General features: G+C 47.5%; 16 protein-coding genes; 11 read left to right on the plus strand and 5 right to left on the minus strand.

Annotated features, from left to right (window-relative positions):
• Positions 1 to 5,524, minus strand: part of GSBLH_T00001454001 (C2 calcium-dependent membrane targeting) — a gene marked incomplete at both ends in the record, with an annotated part of 5,766 nt that extends 242 nt beyond the window's left edge. Inside the window, 7 exons of the mRNA XM_013039863.1 lie at positions 1 to 238; positions 270 to 444; positions 474 to 746; positions 791 to 1,036; positions 1,424 to 1,792; positions 1,823 to 1,979; positions 5,356 to 5,524. The exon at positions 1 to 238 is cut by the window's left edge and continues 242 nt beyond it. Coding sequence (XP_012895317.1) covers positions 1 to 238; positions 270 to 444; positions 474 to 746; positions 791 to 1,036; positions 1,424 to 1,792; positions 1,823 to 1,979; positions 5,356 to 5,524 — 1,627 coding nt within the window. The remainder of the gene's footprint in view (positions 239 to 269; positions 445 to 473; positions 747 to 790; positions 1,037 to 1,423; positions 1,793 to 1,822; positions 1,980 to 5,355) is intronic.
• Positions 5,525 to 5,586: 62 nt separating this feature from the next.
• Positions 5,587 to 6,830, minus strand: GSBLH_T00001455001 (uncharacterized protein; the record flags this gene model as incomplete). XM_013039864.1 has 6 exons in its annotated part: positions 5,587 to 5,680; positions 5,713 to 5,781; positions 5,811 to 5,895; positions 5,927 to 6,036; positions 6,072 to 6,166; positions 6,674 to 6,830. 6 exons carry the CDS (start codon positions 6,828 to 6,830, stop codon positions 5,603 to 5,605), a joined length of 594 nt encoding a protein of 197 aa, XP_012895318.1. The 3' UTR covers positions 5,587 to 5,602.
• Positions 6,831 to 7,208: 378 nt separating this feature from the next.
• GSBLH_T00001456001 (Ribosomal protein S8e) lies at positions 7,209 to 7,978 on the plus strand. XM_013039865.1 has 2 exons: positions 7,209 to 7,512; positions 7,543 to 7,978. The coding sequence occupies exons 1-2, from the start codon at positions 7,404 to 7,406 to the stop codon at positions 7,944 to 7,946; spliced, it is 513 nt and encodes a 170-aa protein (XP_012895319.1). The 5' UTR covers positions 7,209 to 7,403; the 3' UTR covers positions 7,947 to 7,978.
• Positions 7,979 to 8,115: 137 nt separating this feature from the next.
• Positions 8,116 to 9,118, plus strand: GSBLH_T00001457001 (uncharacterized protein; the record flags this gene model as incomplete). The annotated part of the gene is made up of 4 exons (XM_013039866.1): positions 8,116 to 8,220; positions 8,251 to 8,357; positions 8,390 to 9,024; positions 9,057 to 9,118. 4 exons carry the CDS (start codon positions 8,116 to 8,118, stop codon positions 9,116 to 9,118), a joined length of 909 nt encoding a protein of 302 aa, XP_012895320.1.
• A 3-nt stretch (positions 9,119 to 9,121) lies between these two features.
• On the minus strand, positions 9,122 to 9,858 carry GSBLH_T00001458001 (uncharacterized protein; the record flags this gene model as incomplete). The annotated part of the gene is made up of 3 exons (XM_013039867.1): positions 9,122 to 9,505; positions 9,537 to 9,717; positions 9,761 to 9,858. 3 exons carry the CDS (start codon positions 9,856 to 9,858, stop codon positions 9,122 to 9,124), a joined length of 663 nt encoding a protein of 220 aa, XP_012895321.1.
• A 91-nt stretch (positions 9,859 to 9,949) lies between these two features.
• GSBLH_T00001459001 (uncharacterized protein) lies at positions 9,950 to 11,049 on the plus strand (the record flags this gene model as incomplete). The annotated part of the gene is made up of 8 exons (XM_013039868.1): positions 9,950 to 9,973; positions 10,014 to 10,085; positions 10,116 to 10,369; positions 10,404 to 10,569; positions 10,598 to 10,703; positions 10,734 to 10,804; positions 10,835 to 10,935; positions 10,965 to 11,049. 8 exons carry the CDS (start codon positions 9,950 to 9,952, stop codon positions 11,047 to 11,049), a joined length of 879 nt encoding a protein of 292 aa, XP_012895322.1.
• Positions 11,050 to 11,430: 381 nt separating this feature from the next.
• Positions 11,431 to 12,994, minus strand: GSBLH_T00001460001 (uncharacterized protein; the record flags this gene model as incomplete). XM_013039869.1 has 12 exons in its annotated part: positions 12,947 to 12,994; positions 12,821 to 12,912; positions 12,680 to 12,788; positions 12,451 to 12,649; positions 12,325 to 12,419; positions 12,109 to 12,296; positions 12,019 to 12,080; positions 11,874 to 11,988; positions 11,790 to 11,849; positions 11,636 to 11,758; positions 11,549 to 11,608; positions 11,431 to 11,517 (listed from the first exon to the last, which is right to left on the minus strand). The coding sequence occupies exons 1-12, from the start codon at positions 12,957 to 12,959 to the stop codon at positions 11,431 to 11,433; spliced, it is 1,203 nt and encodes a 400-aa protein (XP_012895323.1). The 5' UTR covers positions 12,960 to 12,994.
• Positions 12,995 to 13,836: 842 nt separating this feature from the next.
• On the plus strand, positions 13,837 to 15,332 carry GSBLH_T00001461001 (uncharacterized protein; the record flags this gene model as incomplete). XM_013039870.1 has 2 exons in its annotated part: positions 13,837 to 13,925; positions 13,959 to 15,332. The coding sequence occupies 2 exons, from the start codon at positions 13,837 to 13,839 to the stop codon at positions 14,218 to 14,220; spliced, it is 351 nt and encodes a 116-aa protein (XP_012895324.1). The 3' UTR covers positions 14,221 to 15,332.
• A 352-nt stretch (positions 15,333 to 15,684) lies between these two features.
• GSBLH_T00001462001 (uncharacterized protein) lies at positions 15,685 to 16,392 on the plus strand. XM_013039871.1 has 6 exons: positions 15,685 to 15,748; positions 15,778 to 15,906; positions 15,937 to 16,095; positions 16,126 to 16,212; positions 16,244 to 16,315; positions 16,345 to 16,392. Exons 2-6 carry the CDS (start codon positions 15,799 to 15,801, stop codon positions 16,372 to 16,374), a joined length of 456 nt encoding a protein of 151 aa, XP_012895325.1. The 5' UTR covers positions 15,685 to 15,748; positions 15,778 to 15,798; the 3' UTR covers positions 16,375 to 16,392.
• Positions 16,393 to 16,573: 181 nt separating this feature from the next.
• Positions 16,574 to 18,201, plus strand: GSBLH_T00001463001 (uncharacterized protein). XM_013039872.1 has 4 exons: positions 16,574 to 16,677; positions 16,712 to 16,786; positions 16,817 to 17,174; positions 17,213 to 18,201. The coding sequence occupies exons 1-4, from the start codon at positions 16,624 to 16,626 to the stop codon at positions 18,151 to 18,153; spliced, it is 1,428 nt and encodes a 475-aa protein (XP_012895326.1). The 5' UTR covers positions 16,574 to 16,623; the 3' UTR covers positions 18,154 to 18,201.
• Positions 18,202 to 18,789: 588 nt separating this feature from the next.
• On the plus strand, positions 18,790 to 19,169 carry GSBLH_T00001465001 (uncharacterized protein; the record flags this gene model as incomplete). The annotated part of the gene is made up of 3 exons (XM_013039873.1): positions 18,790 to 18,846; positions 18,878 to 18,959; positions 18,991 to 19,169. The coding sequence occupies 3 exons, from the start codon at positions 18,790 to 18,792 to the stop codon at positions 19,167 to 19,169; spliced, it is 318 nt and encodes a 105-aa protein (XP_012895327.1).
• A 369-nt stretch (positions 19,170 to 19,538) lies between these two features.
• Positions 19,539 to 20,221, minus strand: GSBLH_T00001466001 (uncharacterized protein). XM_013039874.1 has 3 exons: positions 20,200 to 20,221; positions 20,014 to 20,155; positions 19,539 to 19,977 (listed from the first exon to the last, which is right to left on the minus strand). Exons 2-3 carry the CDS (start codon positions 20,135 to 20,137, stop codon positions 19,595 to 19,597), a joined length of 507 nt encoding a protein of 168 aa, XP_012895328.1. The 5' UTR covers positions 20,138 to 20,155; positions 20,200 to 20,221; the 3' UTR covers positions 19,539 to 19,594.
• A 397-nt stretch (positions 20,222 to 20,618) lies between these two features.
• GSBLH_T00001467001 (uncharacterized protein) lies at positions 20,619 to 21,210 on the plus strand (the record flags this gene model as incomplete). XM_013039875.1 has 2 exons in its annotated part: positions 20,619 to 20,777; positions 20,808 to 21,210. The coding sequence occupies exons 1-2, from the start codon at positions 20,713 to 20,715 to the stop codon at positions 21,208 to 21,210; spliced, it is 468 nt and encodes a 155-aa protein (XP_012895329.1). The 5' UTR covers positions 20,619 to 20,712.
• A 720-nt stretch (positions 21,211 to 21,930) lies between these two features.
• On the plus strand, positions 21,931 to 22,652 carry GSBLH_T00007016001 (uncharacterized protein; the record flags this gene model as incomplete). The annotated part of the gene is made up of 2 exons (XM_013039876.1): positions 21,931 to 22,290; positions 22,320 to 22,652. 2 exons carry the CDS (start codon positions 21,931 to 21,933, stop codon positions 22,650 to 22,652), a joined length of 693 nt encoding a protein of 230 aa, XP_012895330.1.
• Positions 22,653 to 23,209: 557 nt separating this feature from the next.
• Positions 23,210 to 23,635, plus strand: GSBLH_T00001468001 (uncharacterized protein). XM_013039877.1 has 2 exons: positions 23,210 to 23,268; positions 23,300 to 23,635. The coding sequence occupies exons 1-2, from the start codon at positions 23,236 to 23,238 to the stop codon at positions 23,588 to 23,590; spliced, it is 324 nt and encodes a 107-aa protein (XP_012895331.1). The 5' UTR covers positions 23,210 to 23,235; the 3' UTR covers positions 23,591 to 23,635.
• Positions 23,636 to 23,696: 61 nt separating this feature from the next.
• On the plus strand, positions 23,697 to 24,488 carry GSBLH_T00001469001 (uncharacterized protein). XM_013039878.1 has 5 exons: positions 23,697 to 23,792; positions 23,827 to 23,884; positions 23,917 to 23,955; positions 23,989 to 24,071; positions 24,102 to 24,488. Exons 1-5 carry the CDS (start codon positions 23,719 to 23,721, stop codon positions 24,466 to 24,468), a joined length of 621 nt encoding a protein of 206 aa, XP_012895332.1. The 5' UTR covers positions 23,697 to 23,718; the 3' UTR covers positions 24,469 to 24,488.

A 24,488-nucleotide genomic window follows, 5' to 3' on the forward strand; every position in this document is an offset into this window, starting at 1 on the left:
AATGATACACTGCATACGACATATTATTATTTGACTTAATATTCGGCTTAATATTCGACGGAGTGATTCCCCTCGAGGTCATGTACGACGTGACTTGTCTCGGAATTTCCTCCAGCAAGACCTGGGCGATTCGTTGGGGCGGATACGATTCAACCTCCCGCATCGCCACAAACTGCACGATATCGCGCGCTGCCTCCACGCCGTTATAACTGAGTCTCTTCTCATCGCCATCCAGAGTCTACTTCGCACATTCCTCCAACAACAAATACCTCCATATTGTGGAAGTTCTCATTTCCCACTCCAACGATCAGAATCGAGAGTGGCAATCTCGAAGCATTCACGATCTCCCGAATCGTGGGTTCCATATCGTGAATCTCTCCATCCGTGAGAATGAGCATCACGAGATATTTATCTCGTTGTGTCTGCATCATGGATGCGACTCTACTATCTTATTAGTTCAAACAAACAATAACGTCGCCGCCTTCGCCAAGCAAGGGGCGAAGAGCGTGGGTCCAGAAAATCGCAACTGAACCAATTGCTGATGATACAAGTCCATAATTCCCTGCACGCCGTGCACTTCCGGATTGGCCTCGTTCCCGTTCAGCGCGAAACAGTGTTCCGTGGTGGTGGAGCCCATGCGGCAGGCTCCGAAGCCATAAACGGGGAAGAACTTATCGAAGTCGTAGAACTCGATCACGTTTCCGATCATGCAGATCGCCTTTTCGTATCTACGCCGCTGATTTCCGCTCGATTCACGCACTGATTGAAGAGTCCTTGCATGTAGTTCGACGGGTTCGCGTAGTGCAGCGAGGACGGGCTCTGCGGAGCCCCGTTGCTCGCCGTGAAGTCGATGCACACCATGAAGTTCAGCTCTAAACCTGCTTGAATGAACTGCAGGAACGACGCTTTCTCTTGGAACACGCATTTCGCGATGGTTAGCGAGCCTTCTGCGGACTCTCCGGTGAAGGGAAGCGTTTGGTTCGCGCTTTGGAGCAGCGACTGCGTGGTGGAGTGGATGCAGCCAAGGTTGCGATGGCTGCCGTTGCGCTTGTATTGGAAGAGCTCGATGAGAACGGGGCGGTTCTGGGGGTAAGAGAGAGAAAGAGAGAGAGAGGAACGTAGTCGCAGTTGCAGAGAAGGGAAACGTCGATGGAGAACTCGCGCCAGTCGCCGGCGGAAGCGACTTCGGTCTTGAAGACGGGAACCACGCCGTTTTTCTCAGACTCGGGTGGAATGAAGGAAACAAAGAGAGGAAAAGAGGGAGAGAAGATTCAAAGAACTGGAGGATTCAATCGATGATTCAATCGATGATTCAATCGATGATTCAATTCATTCAATTCATTCATTCAATTCATTCAATTCATTCATTCAATTCATTCATTCAATTCATTCAAAACCCGTTCATTCAATTCATTCATTTCACTCCTTCCTCCTCTTCTCTTCAAGAAACAAGCATTCAAAAAAAAGGATATTAGAAAAACGAAGGAAACACTTCGAGGGCACATTATTCCCCTGCACCTTAAATATTACATTGCCAGAAGAATTATTCAATTCCTCGCATTTTACAGAAACCGTTCCCGTGGTTTTGCCCTTTCCCTTCAACTCCTGAGAATAGGCATTTCGGGAATGCACCAAATTCGGAATTTCCATCTCAGCATCACCTAGAAAGTCCTGCTTCGATAGATCCAGGCTAGTTGCATCACCTTCTGTATCGGCATCATAAACCTCAAGACGAAGATGCTGAATTTCCTCAAACTTATAGTCCGTTACCACTTTCTTTACAAAGGAAGGACTGCGTGTTGATTTTTACAAAGTTCGTTACCTCTGACTGTTAACGACCACTTCCGTACGGCCTATTTCCTGCCACTGCTCATTTCCAGTGCGTATATAAACTACAATAAACGGATCACTTTTGCTAAGAACATCAGAACGAATAAGGTTTTGGCATTCAAATGAAAGCTTAGGGTAAGGATAATGCACTTAATGCATACACTGATTTTCGAACTCATAACCATGTTTCCATTGTAAATCAAAGCAGCCTCATCACTTCCGTTTTCCAAAGAGGAGACTGCACTATCAACGATTTTACCATCCGTAGGTGAAGAAAGACAAGAACCCATTTCACACAAAATAAAATATAGTCGAAGTCTACCCAGTTAGATTGTGTACGAAATGACTTCAGACTTGGGTTCTGAACATTCCACACTATTAAAGAATCGTGTACGTACTCTCGCTCTGTGGTTGGCATTCTTAACCATTTTAGTGTTTTGCATTTTGTATTCTTGCTTTCTGTGAGTATAAATCTTTCCCATTATTGCTGTAGAGTAGTTGTATCGACAATTGGAATTTCCCCTTCGAGTGTATTATTATGGAATAAAAAGAAGTTAGATGGTAATTATATGATCATTGGTGGCTATATGCAAATTTTGTTCACCAATGACTATCAAGTTCGCAATCAGTATTACCGTTGGAGGGACATAATGAGCAGGTTTTTTCAATTGGTTTCCGATCGATTTTTGAGAGACATTTCTGAGTGGTATTACTCAGATCCAACCTGTCAAGTCAATAAAACAAAACAGTAATCCCTTTTTTTCTTTTTATTCCTACTTCCAGTCTACTTCTACCGGCATCCAGTGAACTGCGAGCTTCGTGATAGTTACAGCGACATTTACATGAACGTGTATTCAAGCGACGATGTACCATCGGAAGATGAGCTAGGCTTTTCTCAGCAATATCGGATCATTCCGTATGTGGGATCGAGCCAGAAGGAGAGAATCATCTATGAAAATAGTATTGGGGAGGATAATCCTCTCCATGAAGATGCTTCCTTCGATGTGACCATCGTTTCTCAAACCTCGTAGAACGCATTTGCTCGCCCTCCCCTTTAGAAAGAGTCGTCTCTTTTACATCCAGCACTTGCTCGACCGATGGAGGGGGTACGTTTTCTTTTCGCAATAGAAAGTGGAATTTATATCTAGACCGCTTTCGATTACCGTTTATTGCACTGCAAGAGAAGAAATTGAAGTGAGGGCGTTCATTGAGAACGGAAATTTCCCGCCTCGTATTTTATTCACTCTTTATGTTGTTGTTACTCCTTCCGAGGATTGCATCTTTAGAAAGACGTCGAGAGGCACCATAGACTGTGTTCGTAGTAAAATTTACCCACTTAACCGACTTCGCAACATTTCCATTAAGCGAGTCCAAACAACCCACTTTATTGTTCTTGATATGGACACCTGGCCGTCCCTATCGACATACGACGAGATTTTGAAGTTGCCAAAGGATTATCTCCGGAATGAAAACTTCATAACCATTCTGCCCGTTTTTTCCTTCGATCCAAGCTATGTCGACGGAAGTCGACTGCGTTCTCTAGAAAAAAGTGTTGAAACAGCTCTTTCAAGAATTCCCTCCACAAAGGCCGAACTTGTGAAAGACTTTGAGAAGGGTCGCTTCACAATCTTTAGACCTCATTCTCTCACCCATGTTCCCAAACCCGCTCGTTGTGACTGTGTAGAATTATCTGCCAGATGATTGGATGCACCGGAATCCCGATCAGCCAGTCATTTACATGCCTTGTTTTAAAGAACGTTTTTTGGAGCCGTATGTCATGATCAAACGGTCTGAGCGGATTCCACTTTTTAATGAGCTTTTTATCAATTATGGTTTCAACAAAGTGGAGTGGATTGAGAATTTGCGGTATCTTGGCTACGAGTTTTATATTCTGAACAATGGTTTTGCTGTGGACATTCCACACAAATCGTACGATGAACGCACTTCGTCGTGATGATTGTAGGTCGTCTTTTGCGATGCAGTATCGCTTCAATTTCTTTTTAAAATCCTCGTCGATGCTTCCCATTTATCGATCGTTTCTGAAAACTATGAGAAAACAACCTGATCGCAGTCGGCAGCTTTTGTGCTTGAACAAAAGTGAGTGGTTTGCTAGGGTCTTGAGGGTAGAAATTCAATTAAATCAGTATCGATTTTGAGTTTTTTACGATTTGTTTGAGTGAATCACACACTATCTGTTTTGATTCCTTTTCCCATGGATCGGAATAAAGCTACAGAACGTATAGAGCGCTTCACCTTCTCCAGGAGAGTGTGGCGCCTCTGCAAGCAGGGCTTGTTGAACATGTTCTATTTTTGTCAGTTAAATGGAAGTTATATTGCTCTGTACGGGCTCATGCTTCCTAGTATATTAATGAACATACTTAGTGCAGTCTTTAACGAGTACCTTCTTTTTGGTTCATCTTGCTCATTTCCAGATTTCAAGGTGGATGCCTATTTCCCTATTTGTCGGAGGTTGGGAGGGAAGGCTATAATCGTGCCATTTTTATGACTTCAACTGCCTCCATTATTGTACCATGGCTAATTTTCTCCATTTATTATATGTTTACTAGTTGGCAATATGCACAATTTGTTATTCCTAATCTTCTATTCCGAGGTATATTCGACTTGTGCCAGCTTGTATTTTTTATTCGCTTGGCTAAGAAACTAGATAATTTTCATTCTTACATCCCATAGCAATGTGTACTTTTTCATCACTTCGCTATTTGACATTCTAAACTATCCAGATTATCATAGCAGTGTATGGCTTGCCCATATTTTTGAAAGATGTAGCTCACAACGAAACTGGCGCTTTATGGATGCATCGCATATTCAATCGATGTGATTTGCTCTTTTTTGTTTTTGCCCTCCATCTGGAAGAAGCTAAAATGGACCAAGATTTTGTGTTGCATCTTATCGTGGGTCTTCAGCCTGGCCTTCGGTCTTTTATACTACGTTGGCGATTGTTCGGGTATTTTCGCTTCTTTTGCTTGTTTGTTTGTTAACGCGTAGCGCGTATCCTGCCGATGGACCTCTGCTTCCTGTGGACCTCGGAGGACTACTGCTTCGCGATGCAGGACAGTTCCAACTCCTCGAGTGGGATCGAACAAAAACCGCGAAGTCTGATGCGTAGTGACGATTCTGCGCTACTATCCGAACTGTCAACTGCTCAATTTTATGCGAGGAATCATCGAAGTGGGCGCTGAGCAATGCGAGGAGTGATGCGTAGTACTTGGATCTCCTCGCAGCGATGAGCTACATGAGCTTTCTGCGCGGCGATGTGATCATCGAGCAGTACGAGATGTGCAAGTGGCGGTCGCTGAATAGCGGGCTGGCGCGGCAGAGCAGCGCGCTGTCGGAGATCCGCGATGAGCAGGAGCGACTAGCGGCGAATGAGGAGCAGAACGAGGCGGTGAAGGACATCATCGACAGCCTGAATCCTTATCTGCTGAAGTACATCAAGCATTATTGGGAGGACTACGACAGCGTGCAGAGCAACGAGGCCATGAACCAGTCCTTTCACCAGCTCACCGAGCGCGAGCTCAACCAGCTCAGCCAGCTGCAGCAGCAACAGGAGGAAGCCAAGGAGACGGAGGAAGCGGAGGAAGATGAATGAATGAATGAATCGGAGAATGAATGAATGAATGAATTGAATGAATCGGAGAATGAGTCGATTGAATGAATGAATTGAATGAATCATTGAATGTGGAATCACACGAATGTGGAATCAGTTGGTTGGGCTGTTTGAGGAACAAACACGCGGACTTATTCAGAACATTTAGTGCTCCGCTTCCTTGCAGAACTTGTCGTAAGCAGCCTTGTCCATCAGCTCCTTCAGCTCATCGGGGTTCGACAGCTACGCATCACACCTCGCTCAAAGAAACCTACCTCGAGCTTCATGAACCATCCCTTCTCCATGGGGGACTCGTTCACCAGAGAGGGAGTCTCCGAAAGAACCTAGACTCACAACTCAACACCATCCCTACAGTGTTCACCTCCAGAACCTTTCCAGTGGCAGGGCAGAAGGCGTCCGAAGCAGCCTTCACGGACTCCACAGAAGAGAAAGAGTCTCTGACGATGAACTCAAACCAATGCTATCTACCCGGCCTTGATGGTGGATCCGACTTCAGGGAGCTCAATGTACACAATATCTCCAAGGGAGTGCTGAGCGTAGTCAGTAATTCCAACAACAGCGGGCTTTCCAGCAGTGTACTACGCAATATCGCCAAATGATCAATAAAAGGTACCTCAATCCACTCGTGATCCTTCGAGAAATAAGTAGCGAAGGAACGAGAAGCCAAGAAGCGAGCGCTAGTGAGAGTCTTTGAAGCAAATCTAGAGCCTTAGAACGTCATTCCAAGCAATTACCTAGAGAGCATGACTTATACGAAAGAATATGTAAGAGAATGAATAGAGAAAAGGAGAAGCTCTTAAAGTGACCCAATTTCACTGTGGACCTTTATTATAAAATGGTAGTTCTAATAGTATTTGCCCCACTTTATTTAGGGTCCAATATTGGAAAGAAAGGAATGGAAGGTGATTTGGAGTATAAAAGGAGTGCAGAGAGAGTCGAAACGAAAATAGAAAGTGAAAGGAATAGTGTTTGAACAAGAGTTAAAAACGAAAAAGGAAATATGAAAAGAATGATATTTGAGTCAGTGAATGGTGAATAGATAACAGAAGTGTGGTCGTGAGTCAATCAATCACAATAGACATTATTTGTGGTTTAGATGAATTGTATATAAGAAGAAGCATGGATTTTTAATATGATATTATGATTTGATGGAGTAATAAAAGTACAATGAGCAAAACAATAAAAAGCAGTCTATATGAGCAATTATAAAATGACTGGCTTCAAAGAGCAAAATAGTAGAATCATTGAACCTGCAAGCAAGCGAACTACAGCGAGAAAAGTCTACATATCCAAGAAAATCCATTGAGAGCACATAGTACGAATGTATGAACCATTCGAAAATAACTTGAAAGCCACCATAAATGAAAACCATACAGACTCATAAATCGACTCTGTTTTGTCCAAATATTTTCACTCCAACAGCCAACAACCACATCTCGCCAATTAAAATAACTACCACCCGACACACCCAGAAACGAGCAAGACTATTCCAATTCCTCTATTATAAGAAAAAGGTTCCTATGCCTATCACACATCACATCTATTCCACTATCTCACTCTACTGGAAAACCCATTCCACAACCCCAATAACCCCATATAGACTCATCGCTTCCTAGCCTTATAATAGCATACCCCTATATTATCCAATTCGCTATATTGTGTAAAGTGAAGGGGTTAACCACTGTACACTTGCAAATCATGCGATCACTGTACGGTTACAATTGTGGCTTGAAGTTTCAATACTATCGCTAGAACAGTCGATTAGAAAGCATGGGTAAGTATTGGATTGCAGCTAGATTGAATTCGTGAATTTCGATCGGGAGCAAAGGGAGTTAACAGTGATCTAGGTATTTGCCGTGATTCTCGTCATAAGCGTCGCTTAACTGGAGGAAAGGTTGTGATCAACATCAAGAAGAGAAAGTTCGAGATGGGTCGTCAGCCTGCCATGACCAAGCTCGGAGCTAAGAGAATTTACCTGGTCCGCTGCCGTGGTGGAAACATCAAGCACCGTGCTATCCGTCTGGATACTGGTTCGTTCTCCTGGACTGGAGAGGGTGATTTTTGTCTAGTGAAGTGATTTGTAGCTTTCTCTGCCAAGACCAAGATCCTGAACATTGTGTACAACGCGTCCAACAACGAGTTGGTGCGTACGAACACCATTGTGAAGGGCTGCATTGTTTCGATCGATGCGACCCCCTTCAAGGCCTGGTTCGAGAAGCACTACTCGTGCAAGATCGGAGCCAAGGGCGAGGTGACGAAGGACGATCTGAGCAAGCTGGAGGGCGTGAGCAAGTCGAACCTTGCGAAGCTGCAGAAGCTGCAGGATTCCCTTCAGGAGCAGAAGGAAGTGATCGATCAGCTGGCTTCGGGTAAGATCCTGGCTCGCATCTCGTCGCGTCCGGGTCAGTGCGGTCGTGCTGACGGATACATTCTGGAGGATGAGGAGCTGGCGTTCTACCACAAGAAGATCAACCAGAAGAAGAAGTAAAGCGAAATGCCAACCTTGTTCAGCGGTATTTGTTGTTGTTTGTTGCAGGAAAGGTACAATAGTCGTGATGCTTGTGGAGAGGAGTGACAAGTGCGAATGGAATCTCAAAGTTTTCGAAAGCAATTCATAGATTTGTTATCGTTTGGTAAAAATGTCGGAGATTGAGTCGATGAGCAGTACATCCGAGAGTGATGATGCTCCGTGCTGTCCTTTGTGTGCAAATGAGCTCGATGACACAGACCAATCTTTATTTCCCTGCTCTTGTAATTGTCAAGTATTTGGAGCTGTTGGAGTGTAATTGTAGGTGTGTTTGTGGTGTTTGAGGCAGCTTATGGATTCGAATAAGCCGTGTCCAAACTGCCGTAAGCCTTATAACGAGAAGAATTTTCGCCGCACAGAGGTGAAAGAAAAGTGAGTTGCTCCAGATTGTTATGATGGGGTAGGAAAAAGAAAACAATTCATTCCAGAGTGCATAGTGACGAAGACTCGCGGCGTTCTACCACTACAGAGGACACTCATGACTTAAAAACGGTCCGAGTGATTCAAAAGAATTTAGTGTATGTCATTGGTTTACCCAATGAATCTGCATCGGAGTCAATCCTCCGTCGTCGTGACATGTTTGGCCAATACGGCAAGCTGAACAAGATCGTGTTCAACAACCGCAACCCTGTGGGCGATCGTTCGAATACCTGCGGTGTGTACCTGACCTACGAGACGAACGAGCAAGCCCTCGACTGCATCAACGCGGTGGACGGCTACATCTACCTCCATCGCATGCTGAAGTGTGTTTTCTCCTCTTTGTTCACAAACAGAGCCAGCTACGGCACCACCAAATACTGCTACACCTTCATCCGCGGGCAGAAGTGCAACAACCCGGACTGCCTCTACCTCCACCGCCTCGCTGCGCCGGAGAACTGCTTCACCAAGGAGGAGATGGCCGCTCGCCAGGCCGACTTCCACGCCCAGACCCACCCCGGACCGGGCTCCTACTGGGACGACCATCACCAGCGCTGCGTCTATCGCCGCAGTGCCGACGAGTCCCACACCTCCCTGCCCCCTCCGCTCCATTCCCAGACCCGCCTCGCCTCCCAGTCTCAGTCACAGACACAGACGCAGACGCAGACGCAGCCACGCGGCTGGCACGCGCTCCAGACCGCTCCAGCGCTCGGTAGCGCTCAGGCCGTGGGATCCCAAGGATTGCAGACCGTGCAGTCCGCGCCCACCGGACCCAATGGGCCCATGGCTTTGCTCCGCCAACCGGGGAAACTGGAGAAACTGGAGAAACTGGAGAAACTGGAGAAGGGCGAGCGGGAGAAGGTGGAGGAGCCGTTTGTGATCCGAGCGACGTTTCTGCCGGTGATTTGGTCGTTCCAGGGGAAGGAGAGCAGCGGAGGGAGCCGAGGGAGCGAGGCGAAGGGGTGCTTGGAGTATTCGTTCGGTAGGAATGGGGAGGAGTTGCGATGTAGACACGGTGGGGAAGGGATTGCACGGATGCGTTTTTGGATTACCTTGTCAGGACCGAACCGAAGAAAGTGGGTGAGGAATGGGTGGAGTGAGTCCTAGAGGTGAGTTTCGAGCGGTTGATACGACCAGGGGATTTGATTGATGGAGGTTCGGGGAATGTGAAGCTCTCAAGACAGGAGATCGCCTTCTAGGCGTTTTTGGAATATAGTTTGTGGTGTTGTCGGTTTTAGGGATTCTTTTATGGGAAGTAATAGAGTTTGTGGGTTTTTTGTTTGTTCGAAAATGATTGGCGGAACGAGATTTCCCTCTCTCTCGCCCAAGCTTCCATGAATGTCATAAATTAGTATGGCCTTAAGTTATTCTGTGAGAAAACAGTACAGGGTGAGCGGTAAGATGTGATTTCTAGACTGGAGATTAATGCATCGGAGGTGGAGGGAGATGAGGACATCACGTATGACCCCGTGGAAAAGCTTCAGCAGCTGGGCATTAATGCGGGAGATATTCAAAAACTGAAAGATGGAGGATACTACACAATTGGAATGGTCTTGAAAACGCCTCAGAAAGTGCGTCCCTGAATTGCATATCAAAATACTAATAATGTAGGATTTGATCAACGTGAAGGGGCTCAGTGAAGCCAAGGTGGACAAGATCATGCAGGCTTGTCGCACCATGCAAGTGAGTATGAACCAATTTCTCCACTCCTAGTCTACCGGAATCTTTTACACCGGCCGCGAAATGATGCAGCTTCGTCAGCGTGTGATCAAAATCACCACAGGAAGCAGCGACTTGGACACATTGCTAGGAGGAGGCATCGAAACCATGAGCATCACCGAGATCTTCGGTGAGTTCCGCACAGGCAAAACCCAACTCGCCCACACTCTCTGCGTGACCGCTCAGCTCCCCTCAGAGATGCACGGAGCGAACGGGAAAGTGATCTTCCTCGACACGGAAGGCACCTTGTACGCTCCGCACCCACACTTTTAATCTCTCTAGCCGGCCTCAGCGCGTCGTGGAGATCGCAGGGCGCTACGGCCTCAACGGCGACGAAGTGTTAGACAACATTCTGCTGGCTCGCGCGTACACACACGAGCAGCAAATGGACGTGATCACGGCCGCTGCGGCCAAGATCGTGGAGGACAACTCCCCCTATCACTTACTGGTATTGTTTGTTTTCACTCCTCAGATAGGTGGTCGACTCGATCACCGCGCTGTTCCGAGTGGACTACAGCGGACGCGGCGAACTCGCAGAGCGCCAGCAGAAGCTCGGAAGACACTTGAGTGCTTTGAAAAAACGTGGAAATGGGGAAATGGGGTGAGAGATAGTGGCGGAGGAGTTCAATGTGGCGGTGGTGATTATTAATCAGGTCACAGCGGACCCGGGCGCTGCGGCCATGGTGGAAATGGGGAAACGGAATGAGGGGTAGTTCGTGAAGGACACGAAGAAGCCGATCGGAGGAAATATCATCGCGCATGCTAGTACGACGCGGTTGTATTTTAAGAAAGGGAAGGGAGAGCAGCGAATTTGGTAGGGGAGGAGAAGGGATGCGAGGGTAGCAAAGTGTACGACAGTCCTGATTTGGCAGAGAATGAAGCGACGTTTGCGATTGGACCGCAGGGAGTGATGAATGCAGATGGGTAGAGGAGTGTACATGTGTATGTGTGTGTGTATTGTTTGGAATGTTTGTTTGCAAATGAATGAAGGTTGTGGAACCAATGAATGAATCAATGAATGAATCAATGAATGAATCAATGAATCAATGAATCGATTGATTCAATTCCATATCAATGAATCGATTGATTCAATTCCATATCAATGAATGATTCTGTCGTATGTGATACAGTCTGAATCAATATTTCTGTTTATTTGAATTGCGATTGGCTATTGTTGTTTCATTTCTGTTTTAGTAGTCCTTCATAATAAAAGTCGATTGACTCTCTATTGTTCTCGTTCACTCCTCTCCCTCTCTCTCTCAACTCATCCACAATTACTCCCTTCCAAGTCTATCGCCAAACAAACACTTCAACAACGATTCAGAACGATTTCATTCCCCTTCTCATGATACTCACTCTTCGAGATCCACAGCTGCTGGAAGGAGCCCAACGAGCACTACGCCTCACTCCCCCACAAACCTATTTACGATGATCGATCCGCCCGTCCACGCATTGAACGGACTATAAATCGGCTCCGTGAGATACAGCTTCGGCTTATAACTCTACGCTCCCACCCCTCTCCCTCTCCTCACACTATTAAACAGCTTCCCTAGCTCGTAATTCAGTCGATCCGACAGCCCTTTCATGCACGCACCGCCGCCTGCCAGCACCACATTATTCGTGAGCTCCTTTCGAATCTACCATGAAAACCCGATCCGCGATTTCCACGTCCACATCGCACTTCTGCACGCACTGAAACATCGTGTCCGGCAACGGCTGCGTTTTCTCCTACCCCTCACCTCCCATCCAAACCCGCACCGTCCCCGTCCCCACCATCATCACCTCGGGGATATAATACGAATCCTGGTCCAAATGCACCTCCATGTTATCAGGCAGCGTGTACGAAATCGGCGTCGACGGCGGCGGTCTACACAAAAACCCGATCACACACCGCTACGCCTGCGAGAGCGGTTTGGGAGCGAGGCGGAAGCAGCATTCCTTCATATCCCGGATGATGTTCTGCTTCGAATCCGCTCTCAAAGCCTACCATCTGCGAATAAGTAACGAAAGACGGCCGCGTGTTGGGGAATTGGATCTTCTGGATGTTGGCGACCACGCCTTCGACGGTTTGTTTCTTGATGAAGCACGGCGCCGTCACCTGGATCTCCTTCGATTTCAGCTTCTCGCTGAGCAGCTGGTTGAGGTAGTTGCCGCCGTAGGGAGACACGACGCTCGCTACCTCGCAGCGGGGCCGAAAGCGTACACATCATCAGGGAGTAGCCGTCGAAGACGGGAACCACGCGGATTCCGCTGGCGCCGAAGTCCACGGAGAGACAGGTCGTCTTGCCGAGGGAGAAGCTGGGCGTGGAGGGAGGAGAGAAGCGAGTACCCGATGCAGGAGGAGGATTTCATGAAGTAGATCGCGGGGAAACCGAGTTTTTCGAAGGCGAGCTCTGCGAGTTTGAAGAGCTGCTCGTTGTAGAAGAAGGGGTCCACCACGATGAAGAGCGGGTGCTCCGATGCGTTGTAGTGAAGGCCGGAACTCACTCCGTATTGGAGAAGCTTTTCTAAAGCATCAAAGTTTGTTACTACACATGAATCAAAAGAAACGCAGTGACTCTTTCCGTCCACAAGGCAGGGACTAATATCCATCTGATCCCGACGAGTGTTGAGATCGAGTGTGCCTAAATAGAATGCAGACGGATCTTGAATATTGTAACCGTAAGACTATTTCATCAAACCATTCTGCATTGGGATACTGAGGGGTACACAGCTTTCGGGGCATCTTCTCCTCCATATCCCATTTTGATGGATGAACTACCTATGTCCACCACGATTCCTCCAGTTTCATCTATAAGGATTTAAAAACTCGTAAAAATGCGTACCACTGCAATACATGCTGTAATTAATATATTGAATAGATGTGACAAGGTAAATTCAAAAACACAACTATTGGAAAAGACCAATTACTGCTTGTTTGATGATTTCGAGAGATTCAAAATTCTGTTCGTCTTTTGGAATTCCGAAGAGACAAACCTTTTTTCACTAAGACAGGTTTTTAACTCTTGTTTGCTCATGAATACCTACAGATGGTCTGATCGTGCGAAGCAAGACGATGGTAGTGATGTTTGCGTCGAGTAATGAAAAGATGAAGCCTTTTCGGAAGACGACCGCTCCCTCGATGTGCTGGGAAATTCTATATTACGAAAATTACGTCAAGCTGGAAAACACTCGGTTATGACTCTGGAAGAGCTCAGTCGTTGCATCGGTTATGATATTGAAGGAAATCAAGAGTTGATGGATGCACTCCAGCGGAATCCGTTGATTGAATTTGACTATCCGGAATTGCGTTACAAAGTATGCATTTTGAATGTGTACCATCGCTTTAGCCTCCAATCAATGCAGATAGCGAACAAGAACTGTTGGATGACTTGAAGGACATGCCAGATGGAGTGTATAAATCGTTAGTAGAAGCTGCGTATAACTTTTTTATCATTGGCGATTCTTCTTTATAGAAATATCAATTCTGACTACATGATCGATTCGTTAGTTCGTTCTGGAGAAATCATCGGAGCGCGTGACGAGAAAAGCAACAGCGTCAGCAGCATATTTCCTCGCCGCTACCGCTTTTTCTCTCGGCTCTCGGGGACAGCCACCGTTGAAAAGAACAGTTCATGTATCATTATGACAGAAAACGTCTCCGGAGAAATCCGCCAAGGCGATGCGATTCGAATTCGCAACGTGGTGTATCGAGGTAGGATCCAAAGAAATCATCATGAAGTCAGTGGACTCGAGTCCGAAGAAATTCCCATTGTCTGTGAGTAGTACGCGCTCATTAGACGAATCGATCGATAAACGAGAAGCGTAGCGAGACATCGACGAGATGATGAGCTGTAGAGGGAGAGAATGGACTCACAAGATCACGGATCGGTTCTACATCGATTCTAAATACCAGGGAAATAGCGAGAGCGGAGTTCCGGTGTATAAGTTCGGACTCACGAACGATCTGCGAGCGTTGTGGCTGGAGAATTGCAATCGCAACTTTTTGGATCGGCGCGCGGAGGAGCTGGAGAAGGAAATACGAGAGACGGAGTTCCATATGGATAAGCTGTTTACGATGGAGACGAAGCAGGTGAAGAGGGAACGAGGTGCAGAATGATGTGTTTGTTGGAGAAACGAAATTGGAGAGGATCGAGGGTGTGGAGATTTTGGGATGGTTGGAAACATGGAAGGAAGCAGAAATGAAATGAATCGAATCGTGGGAAATACTTCAATGATTACGCGTTGTTGGTGTGTTATTTGATTCTTCAGGATCGTGTGATGACCACCCTTTCTGTGTTTAAACAGTTCGTCTGTGAAGAACGAGAAGGCTGCTTTGTTCCGCGCGCAGACTGCGTTTGCAACGTCCAGGTCGATTCTATGATCGCGTATTTCGATTGTTTCACGGAGAGTTTGACGCAGGCTCGCGAGATCTGTGCTCGCTATGAGTCCTATCCAGTTCTGTACTGGCGAAATCTATTCAGCAACATTTCTACAATGGTAGAGAGCGTGGATGGAACGATGGATGTCGAGAAGACCTTCGGAATCAGGGACGAATCGGACTTTGCTCGCGATGAATTCAAATAGAAACGATCGCAAATGAATATGGACAGTTCGCTCGAAGTGTCATCCACGAATCAGGTGATTACGCTGCACTACTACAATCTACGCGAGGCAGACATCAATCTCTACGAGCTGGATGTGGAGTTGCTCTTCAGTCTGAATCCCTTCATGTTCAACAAGTCTTTGTCGCTCTTCATTCGTCCCAACTACACGCAGCATGTCCAGCTGCCTCCTGAAGTCGATGGCGTGGGCGAGTTTTGCTACACGCTTCCGAAAGAATACCAGGAGAAGAATGTTTTGGTGGAAGTGCGGAATCGAAAGGAACGGAACGCTGCGCGAAGCCTGCTATTCGCTGAACAATTCGCTGCTTGTGGCGCTGTCTGTGAAGTCTGGACAGTTGCGAGTGATGGATAAGAAGACGCATACGGGCATTCCGTGCTGCTATGTGAAGGTGTACGCGGAGACGAATAGTGGAGAAAACAAGTTCTTGAATGATGGATTCACGGATATCAGTAACTGTTTCGATTTTTATTATTCGGTTGAGTACGGAGGTGGCCGAACAAGCAAAGAAACTGGAGATTTTTGTGGATAAAGAGGGGTATGGATCGTGCATTCGGGAAGCTTTGCCTCCCATTTCTGCTGCGCATAAGAGAGTATGTGTGAGAAGTGTTATTGTTTGTTGAAATACAAGGATAGTTGAAGGACTTGAATGATATGTGGTGTGTTGGATTTGGGAGGTGATAAGGAAACAAATGAAATAAGACTAGAATGCATTGCATAATATGGTTTGCAGCTATTAGACGTATTAGAATGCAACACAAACACAATCGTTGAGCAAATACTGATTAATTCGACAGCGTTGAGAACTGCATAGCAAAAAGAATCTAACCACATTCTATTTTTCAATATATACTCGTCAAACACACGTTCCTCCAATTCATTGTTTGTTTACTCATTTCCTTTCTATCAGATGGATTCTGCAGAAGACTTGTAGGCAAGATACTTCATGAATTCTTTGTGGAGGTGAGCAAATTACGAAAAGAGGCGTGTTTAGCGATTTTAGCTCAGCCCATGACTTCATTTTAGTACTTTTGCTATAATCTTACTATCTTAGGCATTTTCAGTGGTCAACAGTATGAATTCTGCCGGAGAGGTCTACAATGAAGCGCTGAACGTTCAGTGCATTCAAGCTCTCAAGTTTCTGAACATTTTTGCTTCGAAGGTCCATATCCGAAAGGAAGATGTACGATTTGTCACTTTTGGACCATTCTAGGTTATAGGACTGCTTTTTGATTTTGGACTCCCCGCTGATATTATTTCTGACGTTGTGGACAAGGTGATCACTCTTGCCAAAGAATACCGTGAGATTTTGGACTCCTTTATCCAGTCGATCTCCTCCATGAGGCTACTCGACTTTAATTGGTCCCTTCGAGTAATCTGAAGATCAAACCTTTTCCTTTAGCTGATCGTTTGTGACGGCAACTCGCTTCGCCACCAACTCACAGTCATCCGAATCAGTTTAAAACTGGAGGATAAGCAGCATTCTTCTGTAGGTTGCAGTCTCTGTTTGCGATTCGTAGTCCACAGTGGTATTTGAGCTTACGCAACCTCAGCTCCAGCGTCTTCTTGAGATTTTCGACTCGATCGACAATGTGCCTCTATTTAGCCAAGTTTACCCTAGACTCTCGGTCTTCTCAATGTTAATTTGTAACAGTAACGTCTTGTGCAGAGTGCTGTTTGTTTAAAAGGAGTGGGTCAAATCATCTTTTCTTTTGTTCCATTGAATGCAAGATTCTCTTCGATAAAACAGTTGCCGGAAACGCACAGGTGTTATTGATAATCAAGAACTCTTTGAACAACTGAACGCGATTGTGGGGTTTGTGGATTATTCACTATTATTTCAATCAAAGGGTACTCGAAAGGTTTAGAACCAATGTCCTCTCCTCTTGTTGTAATTTTTATGGGCTCCAAGAGTGATCTTTCTCATTGTGAGAAGATCGAGAAAGCTGTCAAGGTACTCTTCGGAATGGCTTGGCTTGACGCCTTAGAACCTTGGCATCAACTGCGAGATGCGAATCGCCTCGGCTCACAAAACTCCGGCTCGCCTGTTGGAACTCCTGGAGGTTGGCGTGAGAGCGGTTGCTGAGGGCTAGAGATACGAGGCTAAGAAGCAGCCCAAGGTGTACATCACGGTGGCTGGACGTTCGAACGCTCTGAGCGGTTTTGCTGATGCGAACGTCACGACCCCTGTGATTATTTGCCCTCCCTACAGCTCTTCCTTCAACGGTGCGGATCTGTACTCTTCGATCCGTATGCCCTCGGGTGTGTGCCCGATGCTGGTGCTGGACCCTGAGAACGCCGGTATGGCTGCGGCGAAGATCCTTGCTCTGAGCGACGAGTCGATCGCCCGTCGTATCCGCAAGATCCAGAAGGAGAACCAGCAGACTCTGTTCGTGGCGGACTCGGACATCCGCACGAAGTCGTATCTGAGCAAGATCGACCAGGCTCGCTGTAGGATTGGTTGACGAGAGAGAGAGGCTAACCCGCAGGCAACACGCTTTCGAAGACGAACCTGGAGGGCATCAACGTGCAGAACCTGTACATCGGTAAGGTGCGTGACCGCTTCGAGTGCAACGACAAGGTGGTGCTGATCACCACGGACCGCATGTCGGGCTTCGACCGCCAGCTGTGCACGGTGCCGTTCAAGGGCCAAGTGCTGAACCTGACCTCGGCGTGGTGGTTCAAGCAGACGGAGCACATCGTGCCGAACCACGTGCTGGCGATCCCCGACGCGAACGTGACGATCGGGCGCAAGTGCACGCCGTTCCCGATCGAGTTCGTGATGCGCGGGTACATCACGGGCTCGACGTCGACGTCGCTGTGGACGAACTACCAGAACGGTGTGCGCAAGTACTGCGGCATCGACCTGCCCGAGGGCCTCAAGAAGAACCAGAAGCTCTGGGAGAACCTGATCACGCCGACGACGAAGTCGGACGAGCACGACGAGCTGATCTCTCCCGAGGACGTGGTCAAGCGCGGCTTCATGAGCCAGGAGGACTGGGACTACTGCGCGCAGAAGGCGCGCGAGCTGTTCGCGTTCGGACAGAAGGTGGCGGACGAGCACGGCCTGATCCTGGTGGACACGAAGTACGAGTTCGGCAAGGACGAGAACGGAATGATCCGCCTGATCGACGAGATCCACACGCCCGATTCTTCGCGCTACTGGATCTCCTCCACCTACGAGGCGCGCTTTGCCGCCGGCGAGAACCCCGACAACATCGATAAGGAGTTCCTGCGCACCTGGTACCGCACGCACTGCGACCCCTACAAGGACGAGGTGATCCCCGAGGCCCCCGCCGACCTGGTCAACGAGCTTTCGCGACGCTACATCCAGCTCTACGAGCTCATCACCGGAGAGGACTTCCGCTTCCCGGAGGACGGGCGAAATGCGGCCGATCGCATCCATGACAACGTCGTTGCTAACCTTTAATCGGGTTCCATAGAGAAAAGAGAATTGATCGCTACCTTACTACTTCTTTCCTTGTTTGTTGCAGACATGAACCAGAGATCGGTACGCTACGCCACCGCAGCGTTGAGACCTGGAACCGCTCTGAGGAGAACGCAGAATGCCGCGGCAGAGGAATCCAGCGAATCAAAGGACAAGCAGGGAGCAGGTGATATTGAGGTAGGCTCCAGATTTTGAAATGGATATGCTTACGACCAGAGAAAGCGTAGTTGGCAATTTTCCGATTTTGGGTTTCGAAAGAGTATTGGGGACGGTCAATATGGTACGCAGCGTTTGAGAATCGAGTTAGACGATAGGGAAGGTGTTTCTGGCAAGAGAAAAAGAATCGAAAAAGGACGTGGCAATTAAAGTGATGTTTTTACCTCATTTTTGTGAGCGCGGGATTCAGGCCCAGCTTCGCGATGAAATACAGGCAAGGCGCATGGTTGTCAAGTCGATGGTAGATCCACTCGCACTTAATTCACAATCGCATTACACGCGTCTACGGATGCTTTTTCGACAAGGACCGAGGTGGGTTGTCTCCTATGGGTTTTCTGTAGTCGGAATTGTGATGGAATACGCTCCGCTCGGTACGCTCTTCAACGTGATGATTAAAAACCAATGGCTGAATGGCATGCCTCTCAAATACGTGCAGCAAGTTGCTATCCAGGTCTATGCGTATTTTTCAAATGCCGTGCATTGATTCTAGCGCCCTGGCCTATTGCCATACACACAACGTCATGCATCGCGACTTAAAGCCGGAGAACATCCTCGTATTCAAAAACTACAACGTCTCTTTTCTGTCCTTCCGCTTCCTTCTAGTCCGACGGTCCGAACGGCGACATGGAGGTCAAGCTCACGGACTTCGGGTGGTCGTGCGCGGTGGAGACGACGGGGCTTCGCACCACGAAGTGCGGCACAGTGAGCTACATGGCTCCCGAGCAGGCCGGGAAGTCGGGGTACACAATGAAGGCGGAGACGTGGGCCTGTACGCGTGGTAGCGGAGAGAAGTGATGCGTAGACGGCGTGTTGCTCTATGAACTCATCGTGGGAATCACCGCCGAGCAGGAAAGTGGGTTCTTAGGGAGGAGAGAGGTTGATGCGTAGCGGAGAAGAAGGATATTCGAGAGCTCTCGGAATCCTTCCGCAATCCGTACTACCAGTCCGACCAGATGCGCGCGGTGAACAATCGACGGTTCATCCGCAACGCGCCGGACTCCGCGAAGGATCTCTGCATGAAGCTGCTGATCCAGGACCCCAATAAGCGCTTCTCCTTCGAGCAGATCAAGTTTCACCCGTTCTTCTTAGAAGATTTCAGTGCGTGTGTCACGCCTCCGAAGTGTTGTGTTTGTTTATACAAAAAACAGCGCACAAAGGCGTCCCATAAAGTTGTAGGAATGGTAGTCAACTTCGAATGCTCCGCTGCTTACTTCGCCTTGTCCAGAATGATTCCATCGTACGTCTTCTTGAACCACTCCATGGCCTCCTCGCGAGTCACCTTGTGAGAATAGCCGATGCGGCTGCGCTGAGCCTTACGCTTGCTCACACGGCCACCAGGGCGGGCCAGCTGCACGTAGAAATCCATACCGAAGATACCGGTGTTGGGATCGTACTTGATACCCAGATCGATGTGCTCCTGAATACCAAAACCGAAGTTTCCGGAGTCGGAGAAGTTTCTCTTCACCAGCTCGTACTCCTTCACCTTCAGACCACGCTCCAAAATCTCCAGAGCCTTCTCACCACGAATGGTGGCATGCACGGAGATCTTCTCGTTACGACGGATGGAGAAGGAACGAATGGTGAAACGGGCTAGAATGTAAGCGCCTCCCACTCAAAACTCCCTACCCTTTCCGTAAATGGGCTCCTGACCAGAAATCTGCTGGAGGACACGAGCAGCCTTGGAGACAGCATCTCCAGACTCACCAACGCAAATGTTGATGACGAGCTTCTCAACTCGGATGTTTCTCATCACGTTAGACTTTTCACTCTAAAAAGCAGTTAGCGCGGTGTCAGAAAAGCAGCAAACCTTACCATTTTAATAACTGAATGGACGCCGAAGTAATCTGAGGCAATACCACAGAGTCAACTTGCCACGGCAGAATCTAAGCACATACTCGAATATGCCTCAGATTGCAATTTGTGTTATCGATTTCTTATATAGCACGCATGTCCACATCGAAGGTGGATTATCATAATTGTACTCAATGTCATTACCTTCTGGTTGGGAACGACACGAAAGCAAGAGTCATCCGGGTGCGTTTTACTACTTCAACCCGTAAAGACTCGGTGCTTAGGTGATGTGGTAGGGTTACCGGAGAATCAACATGGGACGAGCCAAGAGAGGAAGTAATCGATTGGTGCACAAACTAATCGGAATAGCTAACTCAGGTGCGCTGCTGTCATATCTTGAAGAAACACAAGTAGATTCTGTTAGGATCTTTGATTTGAAGTGGATCGAGAAGACCGTCTTCGTGGAGAAATCCGGTGATCACTTGTTCGAAGGAAGAAGCGACGCGGGAGTTGGCTGCGATCCGCCAGCAGATCATGAATTCCTCAAACCCACAGGAAACGTTCAAACGGATCGCTGAAAAGGAGAGTGATTGTAGCAGGTAGTTCGAATTTGATTTTGATTACACCAGCGCAAAGCGTGGAGGCGACCTAGGATTCTTCAAGCGGGGGCAGATGCAAAAGCCGTTTGAGGATTGCGCTTTCCGCTTGAAGGTGGGAGAGATTAGCAACATAATAGAAACGGACTCGGGTGTCCATATCATCCTCCGCATCGCGTGTTGTGTTTGTTTTCAATCATTTTTTGAGTATGTTGTCCTACGGTACACGCCGCTTGTACCGAGCAGGAGGATTCCTTTCCAAATCATTGCGCGCTTTTTCCATCGCTTCTGTGCGAACTCCTCGAATTCGAAGTGTACGTGTGGGAGAGAAGCATCTTTTTCCTACAGTCGTGGTACAAAAGCGATTTGTGGACGTCCGGAAGGAGTTGAAGGAGGTTCAGTGTTGCAGTGGTTGTGGAGTGAAGTTGCAGTATAAGGAAGAAAAGGACTATGGTTATATACCCAAGGACACACTCGTTTCCTATTTAGAAGCCGGAAAGAAGCCATTGTGTCAGCGGTGCCACAAAGTATGCGAGGTTTTTGAATCACTATGAATAGCTACGGTACAGCAGCACCGTGGAGGGAGATCAAGTTCCTGCCGCGATTCCTAAGGAAATAATCAATCGCATTCCGTTCAAGAAGCACTCGTTGATTCTGTTCGTGTGCGATGCAATGGATTTGCCCGTAAGCGATCAAATCCACTTCTACTTCTTTTAGGGAAGTATCATTCCCCATTTGAACGAATTGGTCCACGAAAAGCCAATGGTTGTGATCGTAAACAAATCCGATCTGCTGCCTGTGAGTTCGCCCACCCCTCAAATGAAGCGCTGGGTCTTTGGTCTCTTCAAAGCTCACCACATCAACGTATTTTTCTCCTCCTCGCCATTCATCCCATCTAGAACATCAAAGACGTGTTCTTCGTGAGTTCGTTAAACAACATCGGGATCAGCAGCGTCCTGAACTACATCAACCACACTCCCTTCAAGCACGTCTATCTCATCGGCATGACCAACTGTTCCTCTCTCCTCTCTCTCCCTGATCACTAGCCGGGAAATCGTCCTTTCTCAACCAATGCATCGCCTTCACCAAGAGCAAAGTCTCCGTGTTCAATCTCCTCTCTCTCTCCGACGACGGCATTCAGCTCAACAAGCAAGGCATGATCGCCGATGACCACTTCGATATCGATTATTGGAACACAGAAACAGGTCCATCCGAGCTCGAGTTTGAGCTCGAGCCCTCCGACAACCTCCTCACCATCTCTTCTCTCCCCTCCACCACGCTCGGCGTCACCGCGATCAAGCTCTACGGCGCTCGGTTTCTCCTGTACGACACTCCAGGCATCTGCCCTTCCGCCTATCGCATCCGTCTGCTCACTTCCATGCTCTCCGAGGAGCAGAAGAAGGCCAAGCTGCTCTTTCCGCGCAAAGCGCTCGTCCCCACCGTGTTCTCCCTCCATCCAAACCACTCCATTTTGTTGGGCGCTTTAGGACACATCGATTACGTTGCAAACGAAAACGTTTTCGCTTTTGCGTTTTTTTCACTTAGACCAATCCGCTCATTGGATATAGTTATTCGCCTTTGTCTCTCCATCTATGCAAAACAGAAAACGTTCCTTCTCTCCTCACAAAACACGCAGGAACGCTTTTCGTTCCGCCCTTTTCGGAGGCGCAGTATTTGGCATCGGGAGGGATCGTGCACCAGAGCGATTTCCCGCTTTCTCGTGTGCTCAACACGCCGAGTGAAGTGCGAAACACGCTGTTGCCGGCCTCTCCGAGCAGTTTGAAATACACGGCGTTTTTGGATGTGAGCATTGGAGGGTTCGGATGGATCGCTTTTTTCGCGCAGGGTGAGAGACGAGGGAAGGAACTGAGAGAATAGGTGGGGATAATACCAGGAAGAAGTATGCGCAGATTATGGCGGGAACGTTGCGGCTGAACGCTGTGAAGGGGTTTGAAGTGGGTTTGGAGGAAGGGAGTGAGAGGTAGTTGTATCCTAGACCACCGCTGTTGACGAGTATTCCCGAGAAGATGCGAAAACTCAAGAAGTAGTAGTAGTAGTAGTAGTAGTAGTTTTTCTTTTGTTCTTTCGTGTTTGTTGTTGTTGGAAATGAGAGAGATGGTTGGGGATCATTCATTCGCAAGCTTCAACCCATTTTTCATCGATCCATACTATAATTCCTATTCCTTTCCTATTTAAAATAAGAATAATAAATAGACAAACAAGTAAAAGAACAGAATGGGGTAAGAATTCAATTATACATAAATCAAATACAGAGGATCAATTTATCCCCTTCCACTCTCAGAATAGGAAATGTTCCCAACTCTACTCTTATTCACTTCGATTTGATTTAAGAGGTAAGTTCGCGTTGAAATGCTCTGTAGTTTACAACGCTCTTCTTTGTCGTTGTTTTCAATGAGCCAAACCTAATTCTTCGTAGATGAGACATCTTGCTGCTTACCTTATGCTCGTTTTGGGAGGAAACGAGAAGCCCACTGTATCATTCATTTGGTTTGCATAAATTGCAGGCTGAAGACATCAAGTCTGTTTTGGAGGCTGTTGGCGCTGAGGCTGAGGACGAGAAGATTGAGAAGCTCCTGGCCGATCTGGAGGGAAAGAACGTTGAGGAATTGATCAAGTCTGGAATGGACAAGCTCGTTTCGATTCCCACTGGAGGCGCTGCTGCTCCCGCTGCCGGTGCTGCTGCTCCCGCTGCCGAGGAGAAGAAGGAGGAGGCCAAGGAAGAGGAAGAGGAAGAGGAAGAGGACATTGATATGAGCGGAGGTGGTCTTTTCGGTGATGATGACGACGACTGGTAAATTGCGAATAGTCAGTAAGCTACATTCTCTTATATCAGTTATTTTGCGATGTTTGTTGGAGACGGGCGTTTCACCCATGGAAAACCTTCAAAACTCATTATTATCTGGCCACTCTCCAGTTGATTCGAATGGAAGATCAAATTAGCAGCACAGAAAGCACATTTATTGCTAGAAAAAACGCAATTAAAATGATGACGAAGAGGTATTTGCTGCGTAGTGGGGGATAATTGGAATAGAGGATATGTTTTGCGAATGACGGACGATATGACAAAGTACGATGCTTTTCTTTCCAGAGTAAGCTGTTGGTTTTCTCGTTTATCGAATAGTTCGGTAATGAGCCTGATTACGAGAGCCTTTCCGTGATTGTAAGTCGTGGATGTGCACTGCATCATTTCTAGGGAAAACGATTGTCGAACAAGAATGATGGTTGTTTGCTCATTTTCAACGACAGTCCTAGTTTGGGTGCTCCTGCAATCCGAGAGTAGAAGTCGTGGCCAGCGTTTAGCCCTAGAATCATTGAGCAGTTGGAGAAGGAGAACATCTCATCTGCCATAATCGTAGTGAAGAACCGTATTCCCAGCACGGCGAAGCACGCGTGCAAAAAGTTCGAGCCCATTTTCCATCTCGATCTGTTCAAGGAAAGCAGTTTGCTGGTGGATATAACGGAGCATTTCTTGGTTCCTCCGCATATTGCGTTGAGCGAGCAGGAGACGAAGGAGTTGTTGGAGCGCTTAAGCATTCCCGCGGATAAGCTTCCGAAAATAAGTGTGGATGATCCGATTTGCCATTATTACGGATTTAAGCAAGGTCAGGTGATCAAGATTATTCGGAACAGTTTGGTGGGAGGTCGTTCGGTTGCTTTTAGAGTTGTGATGTAGCTGTTGGTTGTGTTGTTTTG

The sequence above is a fragment of the Blastocystis hominis genome, assembly GCF_000151665.1.
Source record: "Blastocystis hominis, Singapore isolate B (sub-type 7) whole genome shotgun sequence assembly, scaffold_11".
Taxonomy (NCBI): domain Eukaryota; class Bigyra; order Opalinata; family Blastocystidae; genus Blastocystis; species Blastocystis hominis.